The sequence below is a fragment of the Strix aluco genome, chromosome 2 (assembly GCF_031877795.1).
Source record: "Strix aluco isolate bStrAlu1 chromosome 2, bStrAlu1.hap1, whole genome shotgun sequence".
In the NCBI taxonomy this organism is placed as follows: Eukaryota; Metazoa; Chordata; class Aves; order Strigiformes; family Strigidae; genus Strix; species Strix aluco.
In genome coordinates, this window is record NC_133932.1 from 107,623,285 (window position 1) to 107,650,815 (window position 27,531).

General features: G+C 44.2%; 1 protein-coding gene across 4 annotated transcripts; it reads left to right on the forward strand.

The window, feature by feature from the left end:
- Positions 1–27,503, forward strand: PHF11 (PHD finger protein 11). Of its 4 annotated transcripts, none has more exons than XM_074815740.1 (12): positions 1–89; positions 2,889–3,038; positions 4,434–4,549; positions 6,977–7,112; positions 8,738–8,845; positions 9,601–9,734; positions 13,643–13,689; positions 16,838–16,896; positions 18,366–18,432; positions 20,072–20,194; positions 21,542–21,613; positions 25,556–27,503. In XM_074815740.1, exons 4-12 carry the CDS (start codon positions 7,005–7,007, stop codon positions 25,693–25,695), a joined length of 858 nt encoding a protein of 285 aa, XP_074671841.1. In that variant the 5' UTR covers positions 1–89; positions 2,889–3,038; positions 4,434–4,549; positions 6,977–7,004; the 3' UTR covers positions 25,696–27,503. The 4 variants fall into 4 exon arrangements, with proteins under 4 accessions (XP_074671841.1, XP_074671839.1, XP_074671842.1 ...); XM_074815738.1 differs by having other exon boundaries at positions 2,889–3,032; positions 4,431–4,549; XM_074815739.1 differs by lacking the exon at positions 1–89 and adding an exon at positions 1,414–1,561 and having other exon boundaries at positions 2,889–3,032; positions 4,431–4,549.
- Positions 27,504–27,531: the final 28 nt, after the last annotated feature.

Consider the following 27,531-nt stretch of genomic DNA (forward strand, 5'->3'; position numbering starts at 1 on the left):
GCGGGGCGGGGGGGCGGGCGAGCGCGGAAGCGGCTGTGGGCGCGGGCTGGGCTGTGAGGACGGGGGTGGGTGGTTCCCGCCGCCCCGCGGTAAGTCACTGCGGAAACGGGGGAGGGGGAGCTGGGGCCACCCCGCGTTCGGCGCCCCGCAAGTGCTTGTCGTACCCTACTCCCACCCCCCCCCCCTCCGGAGTCTCAGTGAATGGGCCCGGCTGGAGCTCGGGGGAGAGCGGGGCGGGGCGGAGCGGGGGGGGGGGAGGGCAGGGCTTCTCTCCGGTAGCGGTGGCCGTTGTCCTGGAGGCCCCCCGCTACCAGACCGGGTTGGCCTCAGCCCTGAGCCTCCCGGGGCTGCTCTGGCGGCTCTGCCGCCCCGGGAGGCTCAGGGCCGAGGCAGGCCCAACTAGGTGATAGTTCGCCCCACTAGGCCTCGAAGAACCAGGGTATGAGGGAGGACATCACTTCAGCAGGCCCCGGCCTAGCCCTGCCTCAGCGCCCAGGTGTCCATATCGGTGGAGAGTCATCCACACCCTTCTCCCTGAAGTTCTGCCGTGTGGCACTTAGTGGTTGTGTCAAGGTGGGAGCTGTTAGTCTCTTAAAAATGATGCTGCTGTGTTTAAAATGCTGGTGGTGGCATGTCAATAGAGGGTAAGGTGTTATTCCATGAAGCATGTCAGGGAGCAATTGAGGACTTCTAACACCAGAATTCCATCTCCCACCTGGAGTGCTGTATCTGTCTCTGGGGCCCCCAGTACAAGACAGACATGGACCTGTCAGAGTGGGGCCAGAGGAGGGACATGCGAATGGTCAGAGGGCTGGGACACCTCTGCTATGGAGAAAGGCTGAGTTGGGGTTGTTCAGCCTGGAGAAGAGGAAATTCCTGGGAGACCTTTTGTGGCCTTCCAATATATAAAGTGGGGTTATTAAGAAACACTGGGACTTTTTCTCAGGCCCTGTTGTGACAGGACAAGGGGCAATGGTTTTAAACTGAAAGAAGGTAGGTTTAGATTGGACATAAGGAAGACAGTTTTTATGATGAGGATGATGAGACCCTGGCACAGGTTTCCCAGAGAAGCTGTGGCTGCCCCCTCCCTGGCAGTGTTCAAGGCCAGGCTGGACAGGGCTTTGGGCAACCTGATCTGGTGAAAGGTGTCCCTGCCCTGGCAGAGGTGGGTTGGACTAGATGATCTTCAAAGGTCCCTTCCAACCCAAACCATTCTATGATTCTGTGATCTTTTGAATAGGTGAGAGTTTAGATCTAATGAGGAACCCTCCAGTCACCCCCATCACTTGGATGGGATATGTTAACATATGCCTTTCTTAAAGAAAATATTTTTTTATAATCTTAAAAATATTTCCCCTGTAGCAAGTGAAAGCTGATGAGAAAGATAGATTTCTTTGATTTTTGTTCTGAAATCCTTGCAAAGGCTGGGTGTGTTTATGCTGCTAATGACTTGGGGGAGAATGGGAGGCGGTTTGCGTAGGTCATGCCCAGCTGATATGTGACCAGCAGTGCTTCTTTCCTCACAAAGTGCAAGTGGAGGACAGTGAGTGTGGGGTAACAGGTGTGTAATTTCCTTCTTTCTCCCTACTTCAGTAGATCAAATCCTTCACAATTCTGGGGTGAAAAGGAAAGCAGAGCAGGAGCTGGGGCAGTGGATTTCAGTAACGTGCTGGAAGTCAGGGACTTGGGTTCTTTTCCTTACTTCCCTACAGATATGCCGAGTGACATTCGGTGCCTTAGTTTTCTCCTGTGTAAAATGTGTGTATTTACATACAAGGATGCTTTCAGAATTGGTTCTGGAGAAGAAATACTTAGACAAACTGGTAATGTTTCAGCAAGGTTTATTTGGAAGTGGCACAATCCGTGTGCAGTTGTCAACTCGTCCCTTTTTACTTTCTGTTTTGTTTCCTGTTTTCTTTCGTTTTGTCACTTGCAAAAAAACCCCAAACCTGCTTGTATCAAATGGCACAGGTACCAAAGAAGCAGCCAAAGGCACGTGACTGTTTCTTTCCCTTAGCTGTTTCTCCTCTGTCTTCTGTTTTGCAGCTTCATTTGCTCTGTCATTAGTGGAGAGCAGTGGAAGGGTCTCCAGCTCTTATATATGAATTAGTCTCCTTAGGTTCCCACAGTCCATTTCTATGGTAGTGAAAGCTGGCTGTGAAGAGCTGTAGAATTTTGTGACAGTGACTGATTTGACTATAAAATAGCAGGTGAAAGTCCAGCATTGATAAATGGAAAATTATGCATTGGTCAGAGCAATAATCTGATGCCCTCCATACTATCTGATACCATTTAGGAGAAAGATCTGGAGGACTATAATACGTAGTGCTATGAAAGTGTCGGCTCCATGCTCAGAAGCGGTCTGAAATGTGATTGAAATATGAAGAATTATTAAGAAAATAAGAGAAAAATACAGAGTGCCATTGTGACTTTGTATTGTAAATGGTAGCCAGTCCACCCTTTTGAAGGAACATAGCAGGAGTAGAGAAGAGATTGAGAAGTGACAGAGAATGGAGTCCGTCCAGTCTTAAGACCTGCTAAAGCAAGGGGTTGTTTACGTGAAACGTAATTAAACGATGGAGCTGGAACCATGCTCTTAGCCTCTCCCTTCTCACTTGAGAGCACCCAGCTGGATCCATTGCCCCATTTAGCTCAGTATCCTCTCTCTGGAGGTAATCTGTAGCAGCAAGCTAGGGAAGAGCACAGGCCTGAAGCAGTGCTCCTGTGGGGGACAGAATACTGAGCTAAATGGGACAGCGGTTGCAGTCTGGCTGCTTCTGCAGTGAGGAATGGCTAAGAGCTGTCCTTCCACCGCTTCAGGGTTCCTGGAAAGGCACTGGTGTAACCCCAAGGCTGACCTTGACTGCATGTCCTCTGTTCTCCTACAGCACCAGGATTTCTCCTCAGCCTGTAAGAACACCAGGGACTGTAGACTTCACCTTCAGCCTCTCCCTCACGAAGTTCCCAGGGCCCCCGAAGCTGGATCCTCTGACTGGGCCTGAGCAGGGCCTATGTATCTGCACCGATTCCAGGTATTAGTTTGCTGCAGAGAACTTTTCCGGAGTTCTAGGCCATTCAGACTCTAGCTTATTCTGCTTTTTATTTTTTTTCCATCTTTGTTTTCTATTCTATTTCTAATATTTCTATACATTTATATTTGTTTCTATCATATTTATTTAATCCTTACGTTCTGAGACTCACGTGATGGTTGCTGTATAGATGGATGTTCGAAATCAGTCCCTACCTGTGTGGTTTGAGCCCAGAGGGCAACTGAGTACCACGCAGCTGTTCACTCACCCCTTCCCCCACCAGCGCTGGGAAGGAGAAAATAAAGCAAAAGGCTAAGGAACGGAGATAAGAACAGAGAGGGGTGGCTCACCTGTTATGGTTACGGGCAAAAGACAGACTTGTTAGGGGAAGAAAAAAAAGGAACATCACTTTAATTCAAACACTAACAAAACCAACACTTAACAGAGTGGGACAGGGAGAAGCGTTACCACATCTTAAAAACACCTTCCCCCACCCCTCCCTTCTTCCCAGGCTCAGCTTTGCTCCCAATTTCTCTACCAACTCCCCTCCAATGGCACAGAGGGTTGGGGTGCAGGTGGTCCGTTACACGTCGTTTCTGCTGCTTCTTCCTCCTTAGGGGGAGGACTCTTTGCACTCCTCCCCTGCTCCAGAGTGGTGTCCCTCTCACAAGAGACAGTCCTCCACGAACTTTCTCTGACATGAGTCCTTCCCACGGGCTGCAGCTCTTCACAAACTGCTCCAGCGTGGGTGCCTCCTGGGCGTTGCAGTCCTCGCAGTGCCAAACTACAACAGTGGGGACTTCCCACAGAGTGCCAGCCTTCTTTGGGCACAGCCACCTGCTCTGGTGTGGGGTCCTCCACGGGCTGTAGGTGGGCATCTGCTCCACTGGTGACCTCTGTGGTGGCAGGGGGGTGGCCCTGCTCTCTCACCACGGGCTGCAGGGGAGGCTCTGCTCTGGTGCACCTCCCCCTTCTTCCTCCTCCTTTGTTACACTGACCTCAATGTTCACAGAGGTGTCTACCTCACAACTACTCCCACCCCTCCTCTTAGGTTCTCCTTCTTAAATGTGTTATCACAGAGGCACGGCCACCATCACTAATGGCTTGGCCTTAGTGCAGAGTTGGGTCTGACTTAGAGCTGGGGGAGCTTCTAGCACCTTCTCACAGGGGTCACCGCTGTAGCCCTTTGCCCTGCTACCAAAATTCCTGCCACACACACAGAAAACCCAAACAGGTTGGCTGTTGAAAGCTACAGAAAGGTTGTGAGATGTGCTGGACTCTGAGGTTTCCCACCTGTTTTGTACTTAAACCTTACTGCCTTTCTTTCACTAGAATAAGTTAACTTCAAATCTTCTTGTTTCTTGAAAGTAAAAACAGACTTTTCTTACCCTTATCCTGCAGGAGTTTGTGCTGTCAGAGGTGACGTCTCCAGCAAAGGGCAGTTTGGAGTATCACACCTAGTAGGAGTGGGATATTGTTGAAGATTTCTGCAGTGGACTTGCACAGCAACCACAGACAAAGTAAAACTTCTGCTAATAGTGTGTGGCATGATGCTGTAAACTACCGGTGGATGTTGTGGGTAAAGGCTTATCCAGAAGCATTTAGTCTGTTTTGTGAAATAAGTAGCTGGCCTTAAAATTTTACAGCTGCTGGGGAAAAAGAGAGACTGTGTGAAGAAGAACAATTAATACTTGAGTGAATATGTCCACAAAAGGAGAGCAGATGTCCCTGGGGAAAATCCCAGGGTATAGAGAAAATTATGTCACTCATGTTAGTGTTCCACCTCATTGAGAGGGAGTGGTTCAGATCTCTTGTTTCTGACTCTGTCTTCTGCCCTGTTGTCATGGTTTGAGCCCAGAGGACAACTGAGCACCACGAAGCTGCTTGCTCACCCCTTCCCCCTCAGGAATGGCAAGAAAAAAAATACAACAAAAGGCTCAGGGATTGAGATAGAGACAAGGAGGGAATTGCTCACCCATTATGGTCACAGGGCAAAGACAGACTCTACAGGAAGAAAAAGAACATAGATTTAATTCAAACACTAACAACAACAACAATTAACAGAGTAGGACAGTGAGAAGTATTAACCACATCTTAAAAACACCTTCCCCCCACCCCTCCCTTCTTCCCTGGCTCAGCTTTGCTCCCAGTTTCTCTACCTCCTCCCCTCCATGGTGCAGGGAGCAGGGAATGGGGCGGTGCGGTCAGTCCTGATTCTTCTTCCTCCTCGGGGTGGGGGACACTCGCATTCTTCCCCTGCTCCAGCATGGGGTCCCTCTCACGGGAGACAGTCCTCCATGAACTTTCTCTGACCTGAGTCCTTCCCACAGGCCGTAGCCCTTCCCAAGTTGCTCTGGTGTAGGTCCTTCCTGCGTGTTGCAGTCCTCCCAGTGCCAAACTACAACAGCGGGGGCTTCTTCCCTCAGAGTCCCGGCCTTCTTCAGGCACAACCACCTGCTCCAGTGCTGGGGTCCTTCATGGGCTGCAGGTGGGCATCTGCTCCACCAGTGACCTCCATGAGCTGCAGGAGCACAGCCTGCCCTCTCACCATGGGCTGCAGGGGAGGCTTTGCTCTGGTGCACCTCCCCCTCCTCCTTCTCCTCCTCCTTTCTTCCACTGACCTCAATGTTTGCAGAGGTGTCTCCCTCACAACTACTCCCACCCCTCCTCTCAGGTTCCCCTTCTTAAATATGTTATCACAGAGGCGCAGTCAGTGTCACTAATTGGCTCAGCCTTGGCACAGAGGCGAGTCTGACTTGGAGCTGGGGGAGCTTCTAGCACCTTCTCCCTCCCCTACTACCGAAAACCTCACTACTCAAATCCAGCACATTCCACCCCTCACCTCTGTGAATCACATATTTAAGAATTGTCATTAAAGTCCATATTCGTTACACAAGACAGTATTCACAAGCTTACTCACATTAACACAAAAAAACCCCAAAACAAAAAACTTCCCCACACTAAGCTAAAAATAACATCATCACAATACTGAAACACAACCCACCCCTCGTCTCTCCACCACCATCGCAACAACAGAAATTCCCATGATCGTTCCACTAACAAGGTTCAGTCTGTGTTTTGCCCGTTACCTCTCCCAATTATTATCCTTACCTGCTTGCATTCCTCTGCCCCATGTTGAGCACCAAAAAGGACTGTCAGGACTGTGTGGTTTGAGCCCAGAGGGCAATTGAGCACCATGGAGCCACTCACCTTTTCCTCCCTCAGGCATGACAAGGAGAAAATACAAAAAAAAGACTCTGGAACCTTGATGGGGGGGGTGTGGGGGTGTGGAATGACTCACCCATTATGGTCAAGGGCAAAGCATAGGCTTGTTAGGGGAAGCAAAAGAACCCCTGCCACCTATACAAACACAACACACCTCTCCATGTTTCTTTGCTATATCCTTTTTACAGGAAGGAATTAGTGGTTTTGCCTTGTTTTCTGTGAACTGGAAGGCACTGGTGAAATTTGGCGACAGCTATTTTTCTCTCCTTGGTTGACTTGCAGACCCACATGTGGCAGAACTAGCTTAAGGAAAGCACTGATATGAATGACTGCCCTCCTCCGAATAAAAAGGGTTTCACATCTAGGGCATGACTTGTTGGCCTGCTCTTGGGCCTGTTGTTGGAGCAGATACTGCCGAACAAGCTTGAAAACTATTGTATTGCCCATTATGACTTGTTAGTGACTTTCCAAGAGGAAATAAACCCATTTTCCTTCTGCTCTAACTGCTGGAGCTTCTGGGATTTGGTTTCCATCCCACTGTTCTCCCAAGAGCTGTCTTTGCCTATTCCACTAGTAGTTGTTGCTGGAGAAGCAAAGCACCAAAGTTTAGGGGATGCAGGTGAAGGAGCAGTTAGAGGACAAGCACTGGCAAGCTCTGCTTTTCTCTGTTCGTCCTGCTTGGCATATGATAGTTGCATGAATTGCTTTGTGTTTTGTCCCAGTTTTCCTGCTCTAGGTGTTTTCCGAATAATGGCGAAGATGGTGAGAAGAACATGTGCCTTTTGTTCAGAAGGGGAGGCTGGTTCTGTAATGTATATTGCCAAAGAGCGAAATATTGCAGCTCATCAGGATTGTCTGGTGAGTGGCTTTTAGTTGGTTGGTACCTAAGAGGAATGGAGAAGAAGGGCTAAAGGGGAAGTCTCCACTGTGTGTCTATTTTTGACTCTACAATGGTGTCTGAATTAAAAGGTTGGTTATCCAAACCATCAAGTTTATATTAGTTTGAAAAGCTATGAAAAGCAACAGGGCTCGGCCAGAATTTTGGAGAGGGGGAGGACATGGCTGCACCGCTGGACATGTTGGTTTGCGACATTTTCGTGCGTGTGTGTTCCTGGTCAACGGTTCTAGAGACACATACAGTCTAGCAGTAGGGATAGGTCTTCCTGAGACACTAAATTGGATGAGGTTTCTCAGACCACAGAAAGTTGTGTATTTACTTAAACTTTTGCAGGAAAATATTCACATCACTTGATATATCAAGGTGAAAAACTTCCAGTCTGTGCCTTATATAAAACAAGGAATAAAAGTATCAGAAGTTTATTAAATGAAAATATCTGTGAAGCTCTAAAATGTGCTGTGATCCTAGAATATATTTACTCTTCTTGCTGTCAAAATGTCTCCACTTTATTCTGGGATCTTAGTGGAGCTGGTTCTTGGTGTGCAGAATCAATTACAGATGCCATATTCTCCCTTAAGTGAGGGTCGCTTAGTGCAGATGTGTCTGCTGCTGGAACAGCTTTTTGGCTTTCACTGTTCCAACCATCTTATTCTTGCAAGTTTTATGTTTACATCTTAGTTTTTCTACCCCTTTTTTTTTTTTTTTTTTTAGTAGCAGAATGTTTCAGAAACATCTGATACCTCTTTTACAGTGTTACTTGAATGTTTTGTTAGGACTCTAATGTTGCTTCAGTGTTGAAACTTTTTCTTTTTTTTTTTTTTTTCAGTTAACTTTACTAATTTCTCTGCCTTTCTGCCTTAGGCTTCTCTGCGCTTTTTGGCTTTTTTGTGGTTAGCTATCACCTTCTGAACAGACAGACTGTGCCTGCCAGTTGACATAAGGGTAGCTCACTTTTGTTTGGAATTAGTTATATATAACAATTAGAAAAAAGTTGCTAAGAACTTCTCTTTCCTCACTTGTTGACATGGCTCAGCACTTCTGTGGGAGTTAAGAGTGGCCCAAGTGTGCATGTATACCTTTTTTGTGGGTTTCTCCCAGGCTTTGTACAATGTTCTTATGTTTCTCATGCAGTCAACTGTTGTCAGCATTGGACTGTGTGGAAATTTTATTAGCATAGAAGTGTTGCATCCAGCTGTAAGGCTGAACAACTGGGCAGATAACAAGATGTTCAAGGTGTGGAGGCCTGTCAGCCGAAGTGCTTCTCCTCCTTGCTCTGGACAGCCTGAACTTCCAGACTTTCTTCATTCACACTTCTTACTAAGTTCACTTTTTCACCTTGTTATCTTTTCTTGGTTCACCTTCAGGTCATGTGAAATCTCCTATATAGACAGAGGAACTTTTGACTGGATAAAGGTTTAAGCACAGCTCCTTGTTCAATGTAGGTGAAACCTGTTAAAAACACAGAGAAAAATCAGCCTTCTTAGGTAGGGCAAGTGCAAGAAGAAAAGATGTACCCTTCCTCTCTTTTCTGCCCTGGTGACTGAGTCCCTCTATTAATTCGTAATATTGTTTCTTTTGTCTTTAGTTATTTTCCTCAGGATTTGTGGAATCCGAAGAATATAACCCAGATAATCTGGATATAAGGTTTGATGTGGCATCAGTGTTGAAAGAACTCAAGAGAGGAAAGCGACTGGTAAGGAGTTTCTTTCTGAATCTGCCCTTAGTCCTATCTCACAGTACTGAAGGTTGTCTGGCCTGTTTTATGCTTGGAAAAAAATGCAGAAAAGTACTTGGTCCTAATCTACTAAGGTTAAGGAAATTGCAGATGTAGAGTTAGAAACATTGATTTAACATTATATTTGGTGAAATTTAGTTAATTTTGTATTAAAATGGGTTGTTCTTCCTGGCCTTTAAGTCCTTAGTCTGAGTTTCCTGAGACTTTGGTAAAGGGCTAAGGCAGTGCCTGAAACAAAATTATGCAATCTGTAAGCATAAAGGGAAACACCTTCTGGTTTTAGCAGAAGGAAGGTTATTTATATGAGTTTTTCTTATTGGCTTTGTCTCCAGCTGCCCTCCTCCCTTACATGCTGGGTGGAACTCTTTTGATTACAAAGTTAGCCTAGAAAACATAAATACAAGCACTAATACCGATAGGTATTGAAATAACTTGGGCAAGATTTAGGGGAGGGGGCAAATTTGCCCAGTGTCCTCACGTGGCTCTTGACATCATTTTACAAGTTCGTCAGTATGAAATAGAGATAAGATAGCAAAAAGGTGTCTGAAATAATGACCAGGGTAGGAGTTTTCAGGAGTGAACTAGCCTGATGAGTTAGAGGCAACTTGCAACAAAAGATTTGATTTTCCCACAGAGGATAGTATTTGCCATGTATGGCAGGGTTTTCAGTAGCTGTCTGTAATGCTTACCTGCTAAACCTCATCCTGTTCTAGGTGTGCAACTTCTGTCGCAAGAAAGGAGCCACTGTGGGATGTGAGGAAAGAGCCTGTCGCAGAAGTTATCACTACTTCTGTGCACTCTGCGATGATGCTGCAATAGAAACAGATGAAGTAAATGGAGTCTACCGGTATTTAACCAAGTATTTTCTAACTAATTATTGTTTTGGTGGTGGTGTCAGGAAGAGAGACTTAAAAATTGTGGTTTTTAAAGTTTTTTAAAAAGGAAATATGTTCTCTCAAAGTGATGCTCGATCCTCTGTTCACAAGCAATGGGGGAAATGTTTTCCTTTCACAGCAAAACAGAACAGCAATGGGAAGAAATCTATTCAGTGTTCGAGCCTGCAACACACCTGAAAGATCACTAGGCCAAAACCAAGGAAGTCAGACTATCTAGTTAGTCTTCAAAGACCAAGATTTTTGTTAATGTCACTCAGATTCTCAGTTTCTGTTGGTTCAGAAGCTTCAGTAAATGTGGTCTGAACACAGAGCAGGCTATAGCACTTCTGGATCTGTTCACATTAGGCAAATTCTGGTAATTTTCCCTCCATATGCTAGCAGAGAACTTTGTATTCCCAAAGTTATATTTTGAGTATATTGCTAGCATTAACACAATTAAACAGACTTAAACTTTTTGTCCTAATCGTGCTAGTCCTGGTGTCTGCTGCCCGTGGGCTGCCTGCATTGCCGTTAGTAGATGGAAAGAGTTGTTTGGAGGATGCAGATGAAGGGGTTGAGAAATTGGGACTTTAGTGACCTTTTGAAGTGCTGAAGTTACAGTAAAGTCTGAGGTGCATAAAACCCCCGATCAATGTCCATTTCTGTTCAAGGCCAGAGAGATCACAGGCCATGTTAGTCTTAGATTAATCTGGTAGACCATCTAATCACTACTTGTTTCAGGAAGAGGTGCAATCTTAGGTAGCAGTGGATGATGGGTCCTTTTGTGTCAGAACACTTGCACTCCTGGCTGCTTCATTAGGGCTCAGTCCAAAATAAATACGTCTTTCTGCAAGGCTGTAAGCCCAGCTGTATGGCGAAGGTGATATATTTAGCTTATGCTTATAAAGTCTTTGGAAATCCGCAAAGTTCTTGAAAGAGTGTAGCTGGGAAGATGAAAACCTTCTATGATCACAGAAGTAAGTGGCTCTCATCATATAGCTTTAGAAAGGTGTTTTGCTGATTAAGGATACCAATTAAACTCAGACACCAGAGTGAAAAGAGTAGGCCTATTTTACTGGGGATAACTAAATAATGTAACAGAGTAATACAGAAAACATACAGTGAGAAAAGACAAAATAGTGCACTTAAATAGGAAAATACAGGGTAATGCATCAAATCATTACTACATGAGAGAGAGAATAGTGATTAAGAAAGATCCATCACCACTTGCATACGTTACCATCATCCAGACCCGCAGGCGCTGGGCAGCCCCGGTTACAGCGAGGATTTGGAGAGCCTGTCCCGGCAAGTGGGAAATCCTACACGGTGCGTCCACCCGTAGGTGAGGCTTCCAAAGTCGCTGTGAGCGGGTCCAGCCTTATATACTAAAAATCAGCAAGCCAGAATAGCTGGCACCTTTGTTTTAAGTGGAAACATCTGGTTTCACTGTCACATTAGATTCCCCCAGAGCCTGGCCAGGGCTCAAGGAAGAAGCTAAGGGATTTTCCCTGCTTATCTAATTTATTTATGAGCAAGGTCACACATCTGGTCACAAGGCCAGACAACTGGCTCCATGACCCTGTTATCTTATCCACACACAAAGAAGGATAAAGATACATTCGAGATAGCTACATCTTCCATACATATTTCACTAATGACTACATACTGAGTTAGCGGTTTTGGCTCAGGGCCTGTTGTTCAGGCTTCAATACTTCCACTTTTTACATCAGAATAGGTGGTTTGTTATAACTTAGTATAATACCTATTAGCACAATGGTTATCAGTTATAAAATATACAGGATTCATCTATAGGTCAACTCTGGCTTGGGCCTGTTGTCCAAGCCTCAGCACTTCAAAAGGATACATCAAGCTGAAGAAGACTGAACCTCTCAAGATGTTGAAAAATGAGCTGATAACAGCCTAGATACAAACTGGTAAAGAACTGGTTGAATACATGGTTTAATTTGGTGGTTTTCTGAACTGGTGACCTTGGAAGTGGGACCCTTAAAATGCTTTGTATTAAGTCATGGTGTGAGACTAGTAGCTTGTCCTATATAGAAATACAGGAAACTAGGCTATAGCAACCTGTATTGAAGAGATGGAGGAGGAATGTATTAGAGAAAGATTGTGAGGCAGGTTTCAGGGATTTGAACGCAAATACTTTTGCACAGTATTAGTGGCATAAATAAAGCACAAAATTTGTAGCTAGCTTGAAATTATTGGAGAGAAGACGAACAAGACTTGAAAAACAGTGGACATTGATTGACAGCCCCCTGCACTTTTTTTCATGGTGGAAGATAACGTTCTGAAAAGCATATCAAAAGAGAGAATCCCTTACTTCAAGAGAGAGAGACGGTGTTTGTAAATTCTGAGTTGCCATCATTGTGATGATGAGCACTGAATATCAGAACAAAAAAGAGAGGGCATACAGTGCTATGGAAGTGGCTAGTAACAGTAGAGGTGGGGAAATAAGCGTAATTTGTCCTGCCACCTTGCAAAAATGGTAGTAGGGAAGTGATTCCAAATAAAGTGGCCTGAGTAGTAAAAGTTATTGTCTTGTACTTAGGAAGGTTGGTTTTAACTGGGAAAGAATAGAATTAAAGGGAGGGAAGAAAAAAAACAGCGTTCAGAGAGTAATAGTAGAAATTCAGGGATGTAAATAAAGTGTCTCCAGTACTTAGCTTTCTGATTGAATTGTTAGGCATGCATAAATCTGGTTTTTTGTACATCAGAATGCATTTCATGCAAAAAAGCTGGCTCGTCAAGGAAACAGACTGCGTTTCTAAGGTCAGTGCTTCTATTTTGTTAAAATAAAGGAATGACAATAATTAGAAAATGTCCTAGAAAATGCAGTTCCTTTTAAAAATTGCTTCTAAACACTTGAGCATTAGTCTTGGCAAGTAGATTTGTAATGAAGAGATCAGCTAATCACACTCTTGACAAGGCAACTTTGCTTAAAAAGTGATTTGGGATCCTTCTGTAAGAAAGGCATATTATAGAAGCTGATTCACGTTCTTTACACATTATTGTATCCAGAAGATAAGGAATGCTTCCAGCTGTATTTGTTGTATTTTGCCTCTTCCAAGGGATTCACATTGCTCTCCTAGAACCAGAGAAAATATTCCCATCTCACATATTACTAAAGTCTTTAAGGAATGAATGGATTGAGCAGCTTTAAGCTACTGGATCTCAGAGAGGGTGCCCTACTTCCTCAGGATTTGGGGAACACCTCATCAGCACTGGGCAGCGGAAAGGGAGTGGCACAGAGATCTCCAAGCAAGTAACTGGTACTGTGTGTGGTGGTGCCGTGCCGTGTGGCTGTGCCAGCATGTCAGGCAGGGCTTATAAATTCTTATAAATTATAAATGACTGGTAAGCAGATATGTCTAAAGAGGTTCTGGACCTGGCCTGAGTGGTACAGGGCAAGGGGGCAGAACTTCTGTAGCTACAATCAAGCAATATGGGTACTGTGGTATTTCATCGTGATGGCATTAATCTCGTTTTAATAAGGTGTTTCAATAAGAGTACTTCTGCCACAGTGATCGCTGCACCAGATGAAATGTGTCTGACTCAGAATTTGAACAGTGAGCAAGTCCAATCAGAGTGGGGTAATGGAACTGGTAATTCAAAGCTTCAGTGTTCAGAATCCACTGAGGCTCCAAAAGTACAAATACAAATTTGTGCATGTACGTGACTTTACAATAGGTGCTTTCCTAGGTGGATAATGCTGAACAAAAATCCTGACAATTCTTTTAAGCGAGTTTCAGTTTACATTCAATGAAAAGAGGGGAAAATATCTGTTAAAATCGGTCAGCATAACTCTGTTTACATATTTATTAATACTTTTTCTCTTTTTCTTAAAATTGAACTTAAATTTTAGAGTGTTCTGCCCAAAACATGACCCAGGCAATAGGACCAATCACTATGGTGAGTTTCTTTAATGGCTTCATTGATTTCATTTGTTTTAAAAGTTTGCATCCTACAGTCAGTAATTCATTTGAACAAAATAAATGTTACTCCACCTTTATATTGAGCGGTGGATTTCTAATCTTGCAGGAGTGGTTTGGTTGAGGTCCATGTGTATGCATAAAAATTGAGAAGATTTTTTGAAGTAGGAAGTGTTTATATTTGATCTTCCCTGAATCTCTTTCAAAAGTGACTTAAAATGCTGTGGACCTGATCCTTCATGGACTTATTCTGACTCTGTGTGGGCAGGTAGGCCCAAGCAGCCTGTAAAATCCATGTGAGATATGAGAGCCACACTAACAAGTGATGCACAAGCTTGCACTTGATTAGCAAAGAGACGGCTGTTACAGGAGTGGTCACCTTGGGATTTTTATCTGTGTTAAAACCTTCACATTTGCATTTTCTGTATTCACTGCAGTAGTTTTTTAACTAGGGCCTTTCATTCTGAAGGATCCCAAAGAGCTTTTTAAGTGTAACAAAAGGGTTATACAACTCCTGCTTAAGGATTGCTTCCTTTGCTACAGAAATGTGGCTTAAATTGGCAGTCCTGGTCCTTGCTGATTCAGAGGTGGTCAGGAATCTCACTGAATAACCAACCAAAGCTGTGACTTTGTTAACCTAATGTATACAGTCCTGCCCAAAACGGAGTGAGTCCTAGACTGGCCTTCACTTTGAAGTTAAGCTCAATCAAACTGTGAGCACTAATGCTGAGAGTGGTGTGCTCCCCCTGAAGTCTAGCAAACTTTAGCTAATCTTCTTGAGAAAGTCTGGCTCCACCCTGATGTCACTCAAGGGGTGGGTTAGGTGATTATCATTTAAACTTTTAGTCATAGGGTCTGGGGCTTCTTGGCCAGACATACAGTCTGTTTAACACCTGATAATTGCTGTGGTTCACTAACCAAATGCAGCTTCTTATTTCACTAAGTAGTTTTGCTTTTTACTTACCTGTAGATCTGAGGCCTGACATTCCCTCCCTTTTTAAAATTAGTTTGATTTCTGCGGTCTAATGGTTGTCAGTCTGTTGGGTCTGTCTGGGACGCCAGGTTGTCTCCTGCCCAAGTACTAGACAGGGCCAGGATTGCTTTTGTTTTCAGTATGATATGAGATTAAGGCATTAGGTCCAGCCCTGTAGACCACCTCCTTCATAAGGAAGACTTAAATCTTATGAGGTTGAAGGTCTTAATGTCTTCAAGTGCTGCATATACAGTGTATGACCTGTTCCCTGAAAAAAGAGTTTTCTCCTAGAGGAGATCTTCCAGAGGCACTTAATTTGGAGACCCTTTGTTTATGAGGGGTAAATGGATTCTGCTGGCAGTGTCTGCCCTGCCTCCTGAATGAGCTTCTGTCTGAGAGAGTAGCTGCACCCCAGGAGGTGGGGAGCAGGTGCGAGAGTTGAGTAAATGACACTTGGTTCTCCGAGCCTGATGTCTCCTGCCTCTGAGCAGCTCTCGGACGCATGCGTGGCACCCACAATAGCCAGGGGTATCTGCTGATGAGCTGGCTGAAGCAGCATGTTCTCTGGCCCACTCCTGGCCCGTCTGGGCAGGCAGAAGACACCTGTGCTGAGTGTGCTTGCAGGTCCACACAGGGTGGGGGGTGAGACAGGCTGGGATGGAAGCACTGTGGCTCCATGGTAGAGTTTTGAATTTCAGGTTCCCAACTCAGCTGAAGCAACTCAGCAGTTCCTCTGGGGCAGGCTGAGCCAGTGCTAGGCTGTGTGGGAACAGGAGCTGGTACAAAAGGGCTGCCTCTCCAGGCTTGTTTTCCCTGGTAGCTTGGAGAAAATGGGATCAAGGAACATCCTCTTGTTCTTGGTCCAGACAGCATTCCTGTGCTGAAATGTCAGGGCTCTGCTGTCCTTGGAAGGGGGGGATAGTGTGCCTTAGGGGCCAAGACATCTCACTGCAGCTCTGTGCAGCAGGCATTGGAGGGCAGTTTGGACTTGGAAACAGGCTCCAACCTCCGCTTAACTGGAAATATTGAATGTGCAGAGAGTAAAGGCAGAAGAACAGAAAACACTGGGTAGCAGGAAGGGTTGGGCTGTTCTTCAGACTGTGTTTCTCTTGTTTTATAAGACATCTCTAAAGAAAACATCAGAAAGAGCTGAGAAAAATCCTACCACAGGTCAAAGATGTTGTGCTAGACAGCAAAGAACACTTTGTGCCTACACCAGTGTCTCCTAGACTGCTCCAAATTAAGCCACCCAGTTTTATTTTGGATTAAATGAGAGGCTATGATTTCCTTTCAGGACGTGAAAAATGCAAATATACAGTGCCAGTACCCAAAATCTAGACTTGTTTCAACAGTAACTCCTCATTCCTCTTAATAGGATGGTTTCTAACACGAAAAACCTTACTAAGTGATGCCCAAAGGAGGTAGAGTTAAATGAGAAGGAGACATATAACCCCGCTGCATTTAAACCCCGCTGCATTTAAAAGCCTCAGGTTTTGGTTCTCTAGTTTTCTCTGCTCCTGCCATGTGTTCCTTGCCGGAGTTATCCTTCTCTGCTTCTGATGCTGCAGCTGTTTTCAGCAGCTGCCAGTTCTGATGTTGGAGAGAGGCTGGTCCATGCTGAAAGAAAGGACAGAGTGAAACAGATAATTTTGCAGAGATCTCATGCCATGTCACTAAAAACACTTAGTAGTGTAAATAATATTAAACTTACAAGTGAAATTACTTTTGGAGGCTTTCTAGGAGGTTCATTGTATCAGTGAAAAACCTAATGCCCTTTGTATGTCTTTGGGACACCTAAAATAATTCTTTATGTAGTCTTAGTTTTGAGGGTGTATTGACATAAACAAGAATTGACTAAAAAAAAAACCAGTCATCTTAAATTTGCCTGAAGTTTTTGCCACATAGAGGTAGTGCTGCTGCCAGAGAGAATAAGTTCACTCTGCCACAGTCAAAAATCTTATGTTCAAAACTGGGGTTTGAATAATGTGAATTCCACTGAAATGTCAGGTATTTGGGGAAGCTGAAACATACTCTTGCCTTGCCACCCAAAGTGCCTCACTTTTGTAGCATATTGGGAAAAGAGAGAATTTGAATGATGTGAAATCATCAGTCTGGGATTGACACATTTGTAACTTTATTGTTTCTCGATTCCTAGATGCAGCTAGTAAGAGGAGAAGATATGAATTGAAATCTTCCACCATCACGGAACAAATGGTAATTCTGAATTTGAGTAGTTCTAAAACAGGAACCCACATCTGCTACAAGCAAAGGATTTTGTTAGTGAAGTATTTTGACCATGTATTCAGACAGAGACTTCCTCACAGAAGCAGTAACTTTTTCTTTACAGCTGCCTTGTTTTGATCTTGTCATGCTGTCAACACAAAACTGTTTGCGTGCTGCCCTCGGGTATCGTGGCACAAATGCGATAGGAACCTCCAAACCAAGCTGACTCAGTGCCTGTGATGTTGACACCATCAGAAGTACTTCCTTTTCTTTGGAAGTACTACATCCCTCAGGTTTGCTTAGGGCTTGACACAGTTTCCGTGAAAAACTGCTTTTGATGAGTCTCTTGGCCTTTTAAATGGGCACTTAGCTTGTTTCTGAGCCTGTGCTCGTGGTAAATGTGGCAGATTTTCATTGCAGATCAGGCAGTTCTCAGCTCTGCTGATGGAGATGGCCTTCCCAAGCGTTCAGGAGCTATCAAGCATCCCTCTGGTTGCAGGGGAAGTGGTTATAAACTGTTAACAACAGTGAGCCCGTTGTTAAAAGACCTATAAATACAGCTTATTTTAAGTTTTGAGGTGATTCTCTTGGCTCCATGGAAGTATGCATGGGAACTCTCATTGACTCTTGGAGGGATCGGGATTTCTCCTTTCTAAAGGAATCAATAACCAGCTTTCCTTGGTCTTGAGGTCTTGAGATTAAAGGGGGGGGTCACGTGAGGGAATGTGGATGATCTTTGCAGATATTATGTAGTACTCTTGTAAGGGTAGGTTATTTGTCTCCCAAGAATTTCTCAGCTGTAGATCTGCTTCCTGGTATTACAACTGAGATTCGTTTGACCTGTTACCAATGATAGTGTGTCGTTCCTGCTGCTCTCCAGTGCTAGCCACCTCGGAAATCAATACAAACACTGCAAAATGAGAAGCTGAGGGGCTCCGGGTTTTACCACTGCGGGATAAATTGTTTACCATTGTGTAAGCAGTGCATTCTTACAGTGGTGGAATTTTGTGACCGAGCTTAAGAATTGTTTGTAGAACTGTGGTATGATGTGGAACAGCAGAGAACAACTTGGTCCTGTCCAAAGGAAAAGAAAAATATGCCCCCTCTCCTCTCAAATCCTTTTTAGTATTACATCAGGTTTAGGGAACTAAACATCATTTGCACTGGGAGTTAGCAGTAGGCATTTAACATCTGTGCTATTTGTGAATGCAATAATTAAGGAGGGTGGTGTCTCTGGTGTTGGGCTTTTCTTAAAGAGTTTTTGCTTTGAAGCAATTTCTGCTTCCCTTTTTAAAAATGGAATGTTTGGAGAGGAATAACATTAGCTGTGCAGAGAAGCTGACTGTACTCACGTAAATATGAGCTGCTTTTTTATCTTTCTGATAATACAGAGGTAAGATAATGAAAACAAAGCAGTAAATATCAGTATGATGTAAAAGTATGTTTTGATTTTCTTACAGAGCACAGAAGAGATGGCAGAAGAAAACAGTTTACAAATGCTAAAAAGAAAAAACAACAGGCATAAAGGTGCGACTCGCTTTATAGAACAACTAGGAGATACTGTGATCTGTTATGTTGAAGTTCAGAGCATGGAGATGGTTGATAGCAGCAATGCTGCAAATGTATCTTTTTTATTCTCCTGAGACGAGTGACTCTCAAAGCTCTGGCAAGGTAGCGGAAGCCTGATTTGCAGAATGACTGTGCAGGTTTTAATAATTGTGCAGCAAACAAATCTCTGTGCTTTGGCCGGCGTTCGCTGTGTGATGTGAGCTGGTGAATTCACCCGGGAATGTCCCTGCTCCGGTTGGCTGCTGTGTTCAGCTGTGTGTCTCCAGTAAACAGGGGTGCCTCTGCCTGACCCCCTCACCCCCATGTCGATACAGTTACATTTGAAAGGGAATCACCTCGGTCTCCTGGTGCCGAGCCTCTCCTGAAGGAGAGGGGTGCCGTTCTGCCGGGCAGTGCTCTGGAATGGGTTAGCAGAGGAGGTGCTGTGAGGAGCAGGGGCTGAGCAGCAACCCAGCAGTGAGGGGAGTTCAGCGCACCTCGAAGAGGAGCTCTGCCTCACGGGGCAGGCGTGGGGCTCGCTAAACGCTGCTCCAGTTGCTGCTGCCACCGCGTGCTTATCTTACCTTTTGAACCCTAGGTGGACATAGGGTGCTTAACACAATGTAGTATTTTACTGCTTAAATATGGTACTGCAACAGCGAAATCAATGACTGAACCCTTCCTTCAGTTCTGCAGTTTTCAAGTTACCCTAGAGGTCCTGCTGCAATTGCTTGTCAGGATTATGCTGTCCCTTGGAAGCTTGGGAGGTGTTAGTGGTGATTATTCACCTTCCCATGGCTATGCTTAGTACATGGGCATGGTGTTGTAACAGTAGGTGGCTGCCTAATGTTTTTTCTGAATTTTTACTACCACTATAAAGAACAGGGAACCTATAAAGAATCCTGGAATATTTGTAGGGCATCTAGTGTAAGTGAAATGGCATTTTTTTTCTCACAAATGTCTCCAGTAAAAAAGTAACATTGTTTTTAATGGAGACTGGCAGACTTCTGTGAGCTGTCCGATAGCTCTTTCCTTTTGAGCAGCCCATTAGATTGATCTTACTGAAACCTGTCACTGACCTGCTGCTCTGAGATGAAGAAAAAAGAAGTAGTTATTTCTCTAGCAATCCAAATCTGAGAAAGCAGACATATAAAATGGGCTGTAATAAACAAGTTTAATGCCTGGATCACTTGGAGTAAAAGTGGCCTTAATTCTCTTACCAAATCAGTACTGATTCACTTCTTGCACTATTTTCTGTCCTTTAGCCCGTTTAGTCCACAGTGTGGCCCTGAGGACTGGGAAAAAAAAAAAAGCTAGACAAGTCACTTGCTTTGCTATACTAGGGGGTGTCAGGAGGCTTTAGGAATGGCGCATTTAGAGTTGTGGAGATACTTGCTTTTGATGAATGAAGTCAAATCTAGAGCTTAGGTAAGTTTGCCTGACCATGTTTTTGTTCCTACTGAAAAGGGCTGAGTGGGTAGCTGGAGGAGCCAGAGATTTGCATAAGTATTTGTTACTGAAAGGGGGGACTTTGGCTAAAGTTTTAGTTTCTGAAGCAAGCGAGTAAAGCCCGCTTTAGAGATTACTGCTGTATAAGTGTGGTTTTGTGTTTTAACAGTCCGAATAGACTTTCTTAGGAAATGCAAGCAAGCCGGGCTTCTGGATGACATATTTGAAGAAATGCTGGACACACTTCACCTGGCACAGGAAAAACTGATGGATGACAACACTTCAGAAACAGGTATGAAGACCCATGGGGGACTCTGCTCTCAGAAATGCTGATCTGAATGCCAGGCACTTGGCCCTAGGTCACCTTCCTGAGGGTTCTTCTGTAGTGCCAAATAACTGGGTCCTGTCTTATTTCTGCAGCTGCACAGCAGGTGGAGAGAGTATTTTTTTTGGTATACCCATGTGAGCAGAGGGGAAGAGCTGCCAACTCAGCATGCTCTAGTAAGGCCTTCTAACCTGAATTTTTGAAGCTACCTTTTAGCCGTTGGCAGAAGCATAGGTGGGTTCAGCCTGACGTCTTCTCCTGGGCACTGAAGAGGAGAGAGGTCCTGAATAGAATTGGAAGGTTTATTTGGCTCATAAGTCTGTGTTGTTCTTACAGCTTCACAGAGGGACCAGCTATCTGTTAATATCAGTACTCTCTTTTGAGGGAAAAATCCCTTAGTATGTACATTTTAAGTCTTTGGGTGATTAGTTAGAACTTCATTGTCAACTGTTAGTGTGTGTTTGAGGGTTTCATCGATTTCAGTATCAGCTTGTATGAAGCACTTTGTTCTTGGAGGATTCCACTCTAATGTTGCTTTGTCCACAACACAGTGAAAAAAGAAAATACCAGACCTTCCTCTCCTATTGTCCTCCCAGCTTTTCAAAGTTATGAAAATACCTTTGGATAAAGAACGCTAATTTATGCAAAGTAACTGAAGCACATGCATGGGAAGTGAAATGTCCCACCTGGCTAAATCTTCCTCACGAGCAGCTTGCATGTAACATGACAGCAGCTGCTAGAAGCAGTAATGAAGTCCAGGACACAGCAGGGATTCAAAGGTTTTTGCCGTTAAGGAAACCTCTTAATGGTCATGTGAACTCTGTAGGTGTTTTGTATTTTGTTTCGTTGGAAGCCTCAGTTATGAAATTGAGGCATAATTCTGGGCTGGTTTTTACCATCTGACAGTGATAGCACTGTCCCACGTGTCACGTGATCTGTCAAGAGGAATTGGTATGGTTGGCCCTGCCATTACACATACAGTCCTGACACAATGGAATGAAATATCACTTAAGTATATTGCTCTTTTTTAAATGGGCTGTTCACGTGGTGCAGACCCAAGAAGGGAATTACAGGTAGGCCCCGTTTCCTATTTTCTGTATGAAACTAAAAAAAAAAAGTAGAACTGACAAATTGATCCTTCTTTCTCAGTATGGATTATATGAGAAGAAAGACATCTTAAAACCTCAAGCAATTGGTATGGTATAAAATAAATAATTGTTGTTTTGTGCTACTTCTAATGTAGGGCTCTGCGTTAATGCGAGGGTTCTGTAAACCTTTACTCAGTAATATTAAATCAATTATCTCTTTCCTCAGAGTATGAAGAGACAGTGATGTCACTCTTTGACTGTGGACTGTTTGAAAATATACTGACCAATATACATTCAGGTATGTGAAATAAGCTGTCAGAGCAGTAGCAGTTGGTATGGCTTTTGGCACTGAAGTTATTCTTCTGAGCATTTTGAGAAAATGACCATTTAAAATGAAAATGCCAAAGAACTTTTTTCTCAACATTATATAAACAGTTGAGTAAAAGCCATTGCTGCCTGAATCTTTAGAAATCAGTATGTCAAATGTGGCTGGCTGACCTGAAGAGGGAGGCAAGTCACAGTTCCACAGCTTTAAAAGACCAAAGGGTCTCCACCCCAGAGGAACTTCCTCTCCCGCAGGGTGCACTGGTGTCCTGTTTCTGCAGGTTATTTCCCTTCCTTCTCCACAGCCTCCCTTCAGCAGCTCGCCCGCGTTGCAGCTCTGCTCCTGTCTGATGAATGCTGGGCAGACTGACTGTTGCGTTTCAGTTAAGAGCATTAAACGCTAGGAGCAGAACTTACCTGGACCTGATGGCAGTTGTAACGTGCTTTGAAAAACAAGCTGGGGATGCTCAGAGTGAAATGAAAACAAGGGCAGGAGCAGTTGCTTGGGGTCACCACTGTGGAAGGAAACTCTGGGGTTTGGACTCAAGTCCCAGCTATATTGTAAGCAACAAGGTTAAAACTTTTTCAGATCGGAAAGTCCCTTGCTCCCATTTCCCTCTCTAACAGCTAGCAGCCTTGTTCCACCTTCTCCTTTAATTTATCCCTGTGAAAAGGGAAATGGATTTTAATTAGCTAACGCTGAGGTTCAGTGTGTGAAGGTGGTGTTTGCTCATGTTTGCTGTTTCCCCTTCGCTTGACTGAAAAAGCCAGGCTCCTCTCTTCAGTCTCCTGTTCCCGCGTTTAAATCCCTCTTTTGCAAAAGGGAGTGACTGGTGTTGCAGTTATCTGACACAAGGTTCCCCCAGTGCCTCATCTGAGGGCATTAAAACATCTCTGTTCAAAACTCCTCATGTGACACCACCTTGGATCACACTTGTTTCTTTCACAGCTGCATCAATTACTTCATCCTCTTCTCAGCTTACAGGAGAAATGCTTGATATTGGCACCTACATACACACAACCGTGTGATTCTCAGGTGTAAAAGTTGTCTCCTCTCCAGTTCCTCACTATTTGAGCAGCTCAGTTCTTCCTGTACCACACAATCTTCTTTTCTGATACCATCAGCCTACTTTTAATTTCAAGGTCAGTAATGAAAACACACATCCAAGAGGAGCTCTTAAAATGAACCAGTGAGAAAGGAATGAAAACTGTGTTAGCTATAAGTGAAACTGTAGGGAGGGAAGGATATCTCCAGCTTTTTTTTTTTGTTGTTGTCCTAATCTGCCTTCCAAGCTCTAGCTAGCAAGTCTCTGTGATGACTTAAAAAGTCTAAGGCTAAATAAAGTAGAACTAAAATAAATACCGTGTCTTCTTTGATCTTTCTCCTGGAACTGATGATTTCAGGTCATCTGACATGCTTTACCTTCAATCGATTTTTTTCTTTTTTTTTTCACTTCTGGGATCGTCATGCAAAACCTGTTTTAAAGCCTTATGCGTCAGCACAGCAAGGTTACTCTGAACTCTAATTGTTGATACCAGTTTTTTAAATCCCTTTTATGTACAGGAATAAACAATTATTTCGCAGCATGCTTTACTGCACACTTGACTGCATTTAAAACTTTTCATATGGGACCTGCTATTGCCTCAACAGCAGTTTCAAATTTCTAGGGTGGAGGTTCTCGTTCTCTCCTCCAAGGAAGAGTGACATCCTTTAGTTTTGCTTTCTGTTCTGTTGTCATGTGTCCTGCTCAGAGCAATACCTCAGTCAGCTTTAATCTCCCCTTTGTGCTGGCCAGCAGTCTGTCCAGTAGCTTTTGAGGTCCTTGGCAGCGTTTGTTTTCAGGGGATCTGCCACAGTGAATTCTGCAGTTCAGTTGTGCAGAGGAAGAAGGTGATACTTTGTTTTCACACTGCTGTGCTGCCTGCACTGAGCACCTGGTTGTGCTTTGCCTCCCTGTCGAGACGGTGGCCCCCAGCCAGTGGCCGAGCTTAGTTGCCAGCTGGGGTCAAAGCCCGACCCTTAGGGAAGAGCAAGCGCAGCCCTTCCAGGTCCACATTCCCCCGGCCATTGCCGACTTTACAGAAATACATATTGTTTTCCTTTAGGTGATCTCCTGTATGAGGTGGAAGGTTCCCAATCTGTTACGTGCCTTCCTGGGAAGTGCTCCCACAGGCCAGTCATTCCCATCGCTGACATCTTTCTCTGGGCTATTTCTGTTTCTGCCACATCCTTTTGGAAGGAGGGAAACGGAGCCGTATGTCCTCCAGCTGTAGGTCACCCATATGCTGAATACAGTAACACAGTCGTCATGTTTGCTCTTTGTTTTATTTCTGATAATTTATTAATTCGTATCCAAATATTCCCTAAGAGATTTTTCCTCCAGCTCCCACTTGTCCAGTTTTTTCTTCAGATTTGTGCCTGCTCATTCTTTTAACCACACAGACTTGATACCCGGCGGAGGCGCCATGAAGGCTGCTGGTGGCCAGCAATGAAGATGGCAGTTTCCATTGCAGTCTTGTTGACTAAACAGTGGGCACGGCCTGGGATGGGGCAGAGATGGGATCTGCTGTCAAGTGTTAAGTGTCACCTGACAGCAGAGGAAAGCAGAGGGAAGAGGGGTCACCTGCTTTTTTTTGGTCAGAGACGTCAGGTGAGGTGTCAGGTCCCTCTAATGAACCCTGCCCAGAATTTTCAACAGGCAGTGGGCACCACCATTGTTGGGGCTGCCCGTTTGCAACATCCGCACTCAAGCTCAGTGGGCAATGTATGTAAAAATGCATTACAAAAGTGTGTGCATGTACATAATCTTCTGCGTACACACACAAACAGCAGCAGTGATGGGCTTTCTGCACAAAGAGGAAGAAGCAGGGGGGAGGCAGAAGGCCAAAGGAACTTTTTTTTAAAAAAATCACAGTTAGCTATGGTTCAGGCTCTGTAGTTCAGAATGAAAAGGTCAATGTCTGGAGGTGCTTTCCCCACTCTACCCATTACAAGTGTGGAGACCTCCTTCAATGTCTTCCCCCACACACACACCCAAAAGAGAAAAACACATTCAGGTTTGTACAAAACAGCCTTTGCTTCTTACTAAAATCTTAACTCTGACATTCCCACACACCGTTTGTTGTTCACTGACTAACTTTGCTGCTCAGAGGTTACCGACACCTCTTTGTGTTTTGTTACTGAACAAAGCAAGTGCTTCATTTAAAACTCGCAATTACCAATCTAAGGTTGTGGTAATGCTTCTGAACTCTAGCGAGGCCTGTTAGGGAGCCCTCACTGACTTCGTCTTTGCCTTCAGGGGAATGGAAGTGGTAGAGAAGCAGCAACTCGGGCAGGCAGGGCTTTGCAAAGAAGGTAAAGAACTTGGTTAATCCCATCAGCATACTGGAAACAACTATTTTGCCAGAAGCAGGAACATTAAATGCTCCTGAGTCATGTATTTGAGAATCTAGCTGTTGTATGCATTTGTCCAAACCATCTCTTTTTAGGTTTAATGTTGTTGTTGTTGGCTAAAATCCAGTGAGCTCGTAAATTTGCTTTAAGTGTGTAATTGTCTTTAAAGATTTAAAATGCATCTTTATTGGAGGAGTCCCCATACAAATGGATTCTGAAAAAGGAACTGTTAAAGCTCATATGCCAAGTAACATTGGGTTAAGTCACTAAGCTAATAATTTTTACATTTGCTGTGATGGTTTAAATTAAATCTATAATGTAGCTAGTTTTGAGATTACAGTATATGGATGACAAAGTATGTAACTACTTTTTTCTTTTGACACTTTAATACTTCAACTGGTCTCTTTCATACAACACACAGTCCATCTCTATGATGAGACCAAGTGTATATATAACATGTATTTTAAATTAATAATAGTTACATATGACTAAAAGCTTTTATCCCTTTCTTTTTCCTAATAGGAACGGAGGAAAAAATCCAGGAACTTCTGGAAAGTAGAAAAAGACTGGATAACAAGATTGAGCTACTGCGGGACTTAAAAGAAGTCGTCCTTCCTCCCCAAGAGAACACCGCTAGTACCTCCAGTACGGTGTCTGAATAACCCCTCAGTCTGTCTGTAACGGTGTCAATATTTAGGGTTTTCTAATGATAGAAACCATAGAGCACTTCTGGTCAGTGTCTAAGTAATTCCCTGCCCGCCCCCCCACCCCACCCCACCCCCGCCCCCCCCCCCCCCCCCCCCCCCCCCCGGACAGGGACACAGCAAGAACTGGGCGTTTTACTCATTTTTTTATACCTCACTGTTGCAATAATTTTAAGTTGTCCGTTTCTTTCAATTTTACAATGGATCAGTGAGTGTTAAACACCAAATTTAGCTTTTTTTAAAGCTCAACAAAACCCTCTAAGGAAGAGTTTTTTTCTCAAAGACAAGGCAACATCAGGTGCCACAGAACACTCGTTAAAGTCACTTTAGCTGCAGGAGCCCTCTCCTGCCTGTGTGCGGTAGCTGCTTCCCTGTCTGCATCAAGACAGCGATGTTTTATAAGGATCACAGTGCTGCTTTGGCTTTCCAAAGAAGATAAATTAGCAGAACTTGCACTCAAAGAAGCCTTCTGAATTATGAACAGGAGTTTGGTTTTTTTAATTAAATGATCCTTGATTGACTGCTTAATATAAAACTCATTCTGCTGTAATGGCAGGGGTGAAACAGTGTTTGCAGGCAGACCAGAAATTGTTGGGCATCATAAACAACATGTACAATGTAAAATGGAGCAAACAATGGACTGTATCTTCCTTTCTCCATTAAGGAAGGATTTGACTTCCATGTGGTTTGTCTTAAAAAAATGGTTTGAATACAGAAAAACATTGTTTAGCTACAAAAGGGTAAGTTAATGAAATAAAATGTTTTTAAGAAAGCTGTGTAGTCATGCTCACTAGCCCTGCTGTTGCATGGGCCATGGTGGAGGAGGGGGTGTGCTGTCACTCCGTGCCCTGACGGGCTGCAGCACCATCCCCTTTGCTGTTGCAGCAGCTGTGCTTGCTCCAGGACTAGTAACAAGTTGTAGCTTGCACTGGTTCTGTGCGAGGGTGGAGATCAGTCAGCACACAATAACAACATCCAAAACATAAGCTCTCGGGGTAGAACGATTAGCTGTGCCCCACAGAACAAGATACTAGTGGTTTTATGTGCTTATACAGCTCAGGCCCGCTGGCTGGCCAGAACTCGAAACACCACCAGTTTACTGCCTGAGCCAAGGACTCGAGCGCCACTGCTCAGCAAACTGCCACCCAAAACAAAAGTGCATTAACGTGGAGCACGGCTTTATCTGTTCTTAGGGAACAAAGAGAGATGCAAATCCACTGTAGGAAAGACACAAAAGCTCATGCGAGTTCCTTTTCCCTATAGCAGCACTCTGAATCACTGACAAGCTTCAGAGCAGCTTAGAGGTGAAGTCCTGTACTCTTTGGTTCTACCTGCACCCTGCCAGGCCTTTACAACTTGCAGTCCAAAACAAGTTGTTCATTAGAAACATTTATGACACATTTGAAAGCCTTTTGTCAGGCTATCCTAGCCCAAACTCCCAACATCATGCTACAGCAGCTCCCTGGCCTCCTCCAACAATACAAAATTCTGAGCTTTGCAAAACTTCACAGTCATAACCCCAAAATCTGACCCGTAGTTAAGCTAAACTTCAAACCTGAAGTTCCAGGTCCTCTGCTTTACCGCCTGATTGGTGCAATGTAACGCCTTAAAAGCACCCAATAAAAACAGTAGGTGTGTATGTCTGTACATACCTGCTGTAAGGTTACAGGCACATGCAGATTTATTAGTGAAAAAAAACAGATCCATAAATTGTAATCACTGGGGCCTACATTAGTCTCTGCAAATAAATTTGCTGTTTTCTGAAATTGAGGTCATGGGTATTTGTCAAGCACT

Coding starts and splice junctions, on each gene's coding strand:
- PHF11 (XM_074815740.1), top strand. CDS start 7,005: ATGGCGAAGATGGTGAGAAGAACATGTGCCTTTTGTTCAGAAGGGGAG. Junction 9,735..13,642: donor GAAGTAAATGGAGTCTACCG/GTATTTAACCAA, acceptor CTTAAATTTTAG/AGTGTTCTGCCCAAAACATG. Junction 16,897..18,365: donor CCACCATCACGGAACAAATG/GTAATTCTGAAT, acceptor ATTTTCTTACAG/AGCACAGAAGAGATGGCAGA.